The sequence below is a fragment of the Poecilia reticulata genome, linkage group LG17 (assembly GCF_000633615.1).
Source record: "Poecilia reticulata strain Guanapo linkage group LG17, Guppy_female_1.0+MT, whole genome shotgun sequence".
Taxonomy (NCBI): Eukaryota; Metazoa; Chordata; class Actinopteri; order Cyprinodontiformes; family Poeciliidae; genus Poecilia; species Poecilia reticulata.
Genome location: NC_024347.1, coordinates 16,164,361 through 16,173,318, shown reverse-complemented (window position 1 = coordinate 16,173,318; position 8,958 = coordinate 16,164,361). Strand labels below are relative to the sequence as shown.

General features: G+C 37.5%; 1 protein-coding gene across 3 annotated transcripts in view; it reads left to right on the top strand.

Moving 5' to 3' along the window:
* Window positions 1-8,958, top strand: part of zeb1a (zinc finger E-box binding homeobox 1a) — a 93,404-nt gene that overhangs the window by 66,328 nt on the left and 18,118 nt on the right. For all 3 annotated transcript variants that reach the window (XM_008433929.2, XM_008433927.2, XM_008433930.2), the window contains one exon: window positions 7,190-7,369. In XM_008433929.2, the coding sequence (XP_008432151.1) occupies window positions 7,190-7,369 (180 nt within the window). The remainder of the gene's footprint in view (window positions 1-7,189; window positions 7,370-8,958) is intronic.

Here is an 8,958-nt window from a genome sequence, read left to right as displayed (position 1 = left end):
CACACACACACACACACACACACACACACACACACACACACACACACACACACACCAAGAAAACTAGCTGTGGTCTCGTCACACACCCTGTTGTTTCACTCGTGTCTGTCATCAGAACTTTCTACAGAAATCATAAGTCGACAGGTTTCTATTTGTGTGTTCTGCAATGAGTGTTTACTCAGCTGAAAGAGCCGATGATGATCATGATTATGTATTCTGGTGTATTTTGAAGGTGAAGGTTTATTACATTTATTTGTTTTATGTTATAGTCTAACCAAAATGATCAGCATTAAATTTATGGATATTTTCAGGATGGTTTTACAGCAGTTTATCTCCTTTATCCAGAATTATTTAACCAGGTTTTTATTGATTGTCCTTAAATTGTGTGGCACGTGACCTACTGACATCAGTGATCATCTTACTGTCCCAGTAGCGCCACCATGAGGTTGACTTGGAGCAAAGTAAAGTATACAGAGATCCAGTTTCCTTTTATGGCTGTGCTGTGGGTTTATCATCAAGGGCCAAAAGTACCACTATCCTTAAAATACAAATAAATATCATGTAATAGTAAACACAATGTCAAAAAATATACTTTAAACAAATAATAACCTATATATATGAACATATTGATGTATTATGACCAAAAAAATCTATTTATTTTAATGTTGTGATGAGGATATTGACCCAAATTTCTCTGTGTCTTTCTTTTTCATTGTCTTAACTCTTCCTGAGATTTAGCATCTTGCTCATTAGCATCTCTATTGACTATTTGCATAAAGAACAATAAAAGGCTTTTTATAAGCTTCTTAATATTAGAAGCTTATGGGAGAAAATCATTTGACCCAAGTCTCACAGCTTAAAAGGCAATTCTGACCAAATACTAAGGAAATGTCTATAAACTTCTGAAATTACAGAAAGTAATACAAAATTAACCTAGAGAATCTTCTGTTTTGCCAAATAGAATCGATTTTATTGTCCTAACTGAACAACTAGAGGAAAAGTTTATTTAATTAATGTCAGACTGAGAAAATAATAGTTATGCATGTTTTATAGATCCACTGCAAATGTATGTAAATGGTTTCATCTATATATTATTTACTGCTAGTGTTGAATCCATGTCACATGAAATACATAGTATTATTCTAATGTTTCATCCAAGTAGTCCTTTGTTGCTGTAACAGTATGGTGATGATTGCAATTTGCATATATTCTGCAGCTCTATATTGAATCAGTAATTTCTTATTACACAAATAAATAAATGTCAACATCTTTTGGGAAAACATTAATTGAATATGTGTAGAATTGAATATGTGTATTTCAGCATTTATGTTTTCTACATGGCCTGTGATCTGATTGGCTAACATGAACAACTGAACTGCTGACCGATCACTTTGTGTGCAGCAGTAAAAAATTATCTATGTTCCAACATATGACCATGAAATATTTAAATCAGACAAATACTTCAACATTTAATACACAGCTTCTCACTGAATGATTTTATTTTGTTTCCTTTAAAGTGATGTTGTGCCTCAGAGAGCCAACCGTTAGCCAGCAGCGTCCTGCCATGCTGTCCATGCAGACTGATTGTAGTCTATTCTCAGCCCACCCACCTTTCACTATCCCTTCCCCCATGCTGACTGCTGAGGCGCTGACCTTTGACCCACATCTCAGTCCATGTGGTCCAGTGTTGAGGCGTGTCAGACACATGATTTCCGCTCCGTGGTCACATGTCGTGATGAGAGCCTGGCTGTGTGATAGTCTGCAGCCCAGTGTTGCCGTTTTCTGCTCGCTTCCTACTTCTGATCTGATTCCTAGACAAACGAAGGCAGTGTGCAAGACTCAGAGATGGTGGCGAACTATTGTTTCTAACTTTAATGAATTCTTGGGTCTACTTGTTTAGGAAGCCGATTTTTGCAAACGCACTGTGCTGCTTCCTTGATGAGTTCAAGTAAAGTTCAGAGAGAGGAAATTAGAAATTCTAGCCTGCAAGTTACTGTTTTAATAAAATGGAAATGCTACCCTTCTGGCAAGCGGCTGTTAGTGTTGATCCCTGCAATTACAGCTCAGTTTTGACTGAAGTGTCAAATAATCACACACTGCATTGAATAAAAAAGTCTTGCGTAAGTGAAAAGTAAAATTTTGACAGATCACAGATGTCAACAACGCGCGGAAAGAAGTAATAATGAAGGGATACATCATGAAAGAGTTGTAATCAGAGAGACGGATGGCAGGAAGGGAGGAAGGCTTTTGTCTAGACTTCTCTCCCGCGACTCCAGATGGGGAGTTAACAGTTGACTTGATACATTGTTATGGTGATGTGGACAGGTCTCTCTGTTTCACTCACTCCTGTACAGAGAATCTAGTTTCCCCAGTGGAGTTTCATCATTTCTGTTTTACCCTGTGCTGCCCTCTGTCTGCTGCTGGGGGAACTACATGCTGCTAAAAAGTAGGAATAACCTCCTCACCGGTTCTTCTCTTGATCTGTCTGGAAGTCAAGTTTATTTGTATGACACATTTAAGTAACACCAAATGTGAAACAAGAAATAAACATCATATGTTGTCAAATGCCATCATCAAACTCATCAAACTCAAATACATCAAATATGCTGATCAATGTTCCATTCACTACTAGACACTACTATCAAAGACAACTCTAAACAGCTTGGTTTTTAGTTTAGATTTAAAGGAACTCAGTGTTTCAGCATCTTTGCAGTTTTCTGAAAGTTTGTTCCAGATTTGTGGTGCATAGAAGCTGAATGCTGCTTCTCCATAGAGGTCTGGAAGGTTGACAACATCAGATCTTCGATGTATTCTGTTGCTTAGCCATTTCTAAACTAAAATCTGTATTTTAAAGTCTATTCTCTGAGCTACAGGGAGCCAGTGAAGGACTTGAGAACTGTGGTGGTGTGCTCTCTCTTCCTGGTTTTAGTCAGTACACGAAGCAGCATCCTGGATTTGATTCTTTAGGCAGACCTGTGAAGACACAGTTATAGTAATTAATGTGACTAAAGATAAACATATGGATGAGTTTTCCTAGATCTTGCTGGGACATTTAGTCGTTTAAACCTGGAAATGTTCTTCAGGTGATTGAAGGCCGACTTTGTAACTGTCTTTATGTGGCTCTGAAGGTGTTATATGAATTAATTTGTATTTACTACTTATCTATATATTTTTTGAGCCTATGGTTACAAAGAAATAAAAGAACTGCAACCAATAGAAACCTACCATGCCGAACTCAACGCTGCGAACTACCTGGCAGATGCGCGCCTCAACTCTGCGACAGCATATGCGGTGGCAGGCGGGCGGCGGTGCTGGGTCCCCCGCGGTGGCTATAGGCCGGAGCGGCGCTTGGCTGCTCGGGCCGCTTGAGGCTCCGCGGAGCTTTAATTTGTATTTACTACTTATCTATATATTTTTTGAGCCTATGGTTACAAAGAAATAAAAGAACTGCAACCAATAGAAACCTATCATACTACAAAACTAACAAACATGTTTTCTCACATAATAAAACAAATCAAAATATGACAAAAACAGCCAATTTGTTGGTTTTTTGCTTAATTTTTATATTTAAATTAACAAGATAAGCAGCCAAGATATCATACCTATGCCTGAATTATATTTGGCTATAGAAGAAATGTTTTATTGTATGTAAACAGATTTTAGATGATAACTTATGTAGTACAGATAAACATCAGAAAAACTAACAGTTTCCATTGATCATTGAGAAATAAAATTATTTCTTAGCTTATGTAACCCTTTTAATTTGTTTTATAAAACTTTTGAAAGCTGCTGGACAGATGTGACGTATTGCAGTGACTCCAAACGTAGAGGCTGGGAAAAATGCACAAGGATGTTGTGCACTTATGCAAAACAGTAAATCATTATCAGGTCTAGATAAAATATTATTTTTGCTCCAGTGCTCTTTTAGAAGTTCTTCATATTATACACAGGGAGCAACACATTGATCAAGGTGAATGCATTGATTTGCTGCTAAGCTCTCTCCACAAAGCATGCTTAATAAATAGACTGATGAAGTGAGGATGTATGAAACCTCAACTGTTAAGAACGCTTTTGGATTTTTGACGATGTAGGTTTGCAGTTATTGTATGCAGTTTTTACATTTTGCCACTCCAGTTTACACTGTAGAATGGGGAAAAAAACAGAAGGTTTGTTTTGATTGATTTACTAAGACTTCAGCTTACTTGTGCAGTAGAAGAACGCTGATGGGTTATAACTTATTTAAAAAAAGAGACCCTTTGTTATTGGTTGCCACATGCCCGTCTGTTTAGTCCTGTCTGTTATGTCTTAAAGAAGAGAAGCAGAGTTCTTTGGTTTTTATAAACCAGCTTCCTGCAGCAGTTCAGGCTGCAGCTGCTGATTATGAGTCTGCATCTCACCAAACCTCAGTGGTTTTCACACATATAATCATGTTGGTTTTTAATCAGACTTCTTCTTTACTGTTCAGCAATATCATCTGACAGTATAAGAGTTTCTAATAAAATAATTTATCAAAAGGAAAACAACATGACAGCTAACCTGAATTCTGTTATTGATATATTTCCTGGTTTATTGTTTTTGACAAATCCCAAATAACTTAATTGCCTGTTGCAAAAACATTTTGCTCTCACAAAATAACTTGATCTTATGAAGGAAATAAGTAAGAATGTGACAAATATTATTTCACAGTTTGTTTTAGTTGACCTAAAACAGTAAATAGATTAGTGTTTTGTTTATCCAAGTGGAAAATATAATCTGGGTAACAAAATTCATATTTAAGTAGAGCTTTATTGTTTACTGTAGTTGCCACAAACTTCCTTTTCAGTGACTCAGTGATGAAAAAAGAAGTTTATTAGAAAAGATTTTTTCCTTACATAAAAAGCAATAATCTGTTTTACTCAATGGAGTGACAAAAATCTAGGTTACGTACTGCTTTAAGGCATTTAGCAAATCCAAAAAAAATGGCTTCCACTGAAGCATATTTTGAGTTTTTCTATTTTAATCTCGATTCTTTTGTCTTTTTTGGAGATTTTACATAAAATATGTTTCATGTAGCGTCCATATTTCAGATGAACCTGTTCATAATACTGGAACAGAAACCAAACAAGCGTTTCTAAGTGTTATATTTTCTCCATTGTCTGCCTTGTTGTGATCGACACCCAGAGCTCCTGTTTTACCCACAGAGGCTCGCATTGATCCAGCCCATCTCCGCACATGATGCTTCCCAGAAAGCTTCACGCAAACCTGGAAGGCTGATGATGGAGTCATAATGACTGTTTGTTTAGTAGCTTGCTCAGGGTGTGTCGCAGTGTGTGTGTGTGTGTGTGAGCCTGTTTTGCACATACAGACCACTGTTGTACCTGAGCTACAGCTTGATGCAGCTTTGTCCTCCGTGTGTGTGTGTGCGTGCAGCTGTCACAGCGAGGAACAAACACACCAAGCTTTCCTCATTAGGTGTCTGCAGCACCTCTGCTGAGATGTACAGCTTTCCTTCAGAGCACACACACTGTGCAAGTACACTTTTCCTCACATGTACTTGCACCAGTTTGCAGTTGCACAGGTGCTGACGGTGAAACACCCACCGAAGCATTTTCTCGTCATCACTTGAACCCCGTGTGGCTCCATGTTGCAGACATGTGTGACCTCTGAGCTAAACATTGGGAAGTTGAGTCAGAGCAGATGATTTGGTCCATTTTTCACAAGCTTCCATTATGAATCTTTGCCCCTCAGACAAACTCACTGACCGCAACGGGCCGTAAAATAGCTTTGCTTCCTGAAGCTGATAAACAAGAGATCATTTTCCTCTCTGCTGTCGTTTAGCTTTTTTTTTTGTCTTCTCAGTGGGTCAGAGGAGAACTAGTGAGCTCTGCAATTCATACATAATGTTGAGGGTGGCGTGTGTATGTGTGTGCCAAAAGCTGTTTAGTTTAATCCTTCTTATTTTAATTTTCATCAAAGAGGCTGGAGTAAACTTTACTTTTTGAGATGTTTAAGCCAAGAAGAAAAACCTGTAGATAGTCTGGATGCACTGATCAAACTTCTGTCAATGACTTCTGAACTCAGACGTCCTAATCCCAGTTTTAGCTGATTTTTCTGACCTATAATTCAAAATTCACTTGTTTCAGTTTTTTTACTTCCATTTTGGGCTCAGTTGCTTCTAAAAACACCCTGAACGCTTTAAAAAAAATTTCACTCAGCCGTTTTTTTGAAAATAAGTTCATATTTTTTGATGTCTGGAAAATGAGACATTTAAAAAAAAAGCCTGATTGTTTAGTCACAATTAACGGGCACTGCACTGTTACCTAGCAACCTAAGTGGAGCTTCATCATGTTTAGTCAGCTGGTTTTCACTGTTGTACAATGTTGTACAATGGCTGCTGGAAAAGACAAGTGTTTTGTTACCATTTAGAAGCTTCTTGTTGCATTCTTGTTTGTTGTGCAGGAGGCTCCACTTCTGCTTTTCAAAGATGCACTGTTGTATAGTTGCTCATCTGTTTGCAGCAATTGTCACGTGCAACTGTAAATGTGGAGTTGGGGGGCAGGCGGTGGCCAGCTGCAGCTTATTTAAAGTGACAAGAAGCATAATAGGTCACCTTAAAGAGATCTTGTTAACCAATTTCAAAGTGTTTTGAAATTTTGAAACATGACGTGAATGGCAAACAAACAAATGATTACATTTCCAATCAGTCAGGATCGATTAAGGTGAAAATCAACCAATGTCACTAACCAGCCAATTTCTCCAGCAAAAAGAGTTGCAGTTCACTTTACATTGGACTCAGTTGTTTATAATTCGTCTATATTTAAAAAATAAAACCTTACCCAGTTTGCTAATATTGCCGCACCAGCACACAATCTTAATTTCTATCGAAATTAAGATTAAGATTACATCATTTTCAGTTGTGTTGACCTAATTCTGGATTTCTTCTTTGTTAATAAGGAGGAAAATGATCCAGAACGTGTATCAGATTTCACACAATTTCACCAGGTTTTAAAAGGAAAAATTATGGCACTCAAATTTGTCTTGATTTGTGTTAATATGAAACATGAGTACACGAGTCATTTTTCTTTCATGCAGCTCTGATGCCAAACACATACTTAAGCTGATTGCCTTTAATGTGGATCACAGATGGGAAACAAAAGCTTCCTCTGTTATATTCTTTGTGGTTTAATGTCCATATCTTTTTCCTTTCCAGTAACAAACTTCAACAATGGCTTGGAGGCCAGTTCAGACTCAGACGATGAGGACAAGCTACATATTGTGGAGGAGGACAGCCTGTTGGAGAATGATGCCACGGAAACGAACGGGGCCACAGCGCTGGAGAACCATGATGCCGCCATAACAGTATTACCCCACAACGGCTCGTGGAATGGAGGTGAGACACTACCATGAACTTTTAACAGTCCACTCTCCAGTGAGCAATGGGGATTTAAGTTGATGAAAGAAAGTTGCTTAGATTCATACAAGAACACTCAGCCACAAGCTGCTCTGGTGAACATGAATCAGAAACCAGTTTCCTGACATAACTCAGCTCTACTTTTTTTATTTGGACCAATTTTTTCATTCCGCATTTAGCATTGGATCTACAATTTTAGATGGTTGTCTAAGACTACATTCCCACAACACGAAAATGCAACCCAAGTCAAATTTATTTTGCCCACATCTGATTTTTTCATGGCAGTCTGAAAGGCTGAAAGGCTATTTTCCTCCTCTGCCCCCCCAAAATCTGATTTGTGTCACTTCCATATGTGACACAAATCAGATCAAAAATATATCCAATAGTTTTTGAAGCACCTTCTGTCGGATATTTTGATACATTGACATTCGTCATATTTCTGTACCAGAAGAAGCATGATTTTGTAAATCTGGACATAAACAATGGCTCAAATAAACACTGCCAACATTTAATTTTCTTTTTCTTTTTTTAAACATCCTTCATCTTTTTATTATAATCTTGTGACAATTCCTCCAAAACTTTTAAATTGGTCCATATTACTTCCGCTGTTGTGTGATGTCAACATTTTCTTCTGCTTCCACACTAAAGTTTGATTGCAGTCGCAAAAAAATTTTAATTGAGTGTTAATTAAGCAAAATTCACATTTTGCACGTTTTTGTAATTCCATTTGGGTTTCTACTGCTTCTAAAGACATCCCTAGGGATTAAAACGCATTTCAAAAACCTCCCAGGTGTTAAGTCACATTTGGCAGGCACTTCGCTGTTACCTAGCAACACAAGTGGAGCTCCAGTATGCTTGGTTAGCTGGTTTTACCGCTGTATGTGCTGTATAATGTCTGGTTTTGTTGAGGTACAATGGCTGCTGGAAAAGACAAGTGTTTTGTTGTTGATTTACCGTTTAGAAACCACTTTCTGCAATCTTGGTGGTTGTGTAGGAGGCTCTGCTCATGCTTTTCAAAGATGTACAATAATTGCGCATCTGTTTTCAGCCATTTTCACATGACAGTGTAAACGCTGACTTGGGGCGTGTGGCCAGCAGCAGCTTATTAGGATTTAAAGTGACAAGACCCCCTAAAACAGCTCAAAATAGACAGAACTAACTAAAATCTCATTATCTAAAAACGATTTTGTGCAAAAAATATAATTAACATGTTTTGTATCGCCCATAAACCTAGAGTATCTTAACCTGTTCAAGTAAATATAATAGGTCATATTTAAGACCTTCTATATGAAGATGGCCTTAGATATTAATAATGATAATCAGACTTTTTAATAGGTTTATAGAGAACTGTTTGTATTAGAGATGTGCCAATCAGGTTTTTTCCTGCCGATACCGATACCGATCACCCATGAGGGCCGATCACCGATACCGATCACATAATAATTTTTTTTTTTTTTAATCATAAACACTACCGGTTACATTATGTGGAAAAAGGAACCATGAATTCACCTTAATTTAGACAAAAACTTGTTTTTAATAACTTTTTCCAAGAAGAAAACGAAACAAAA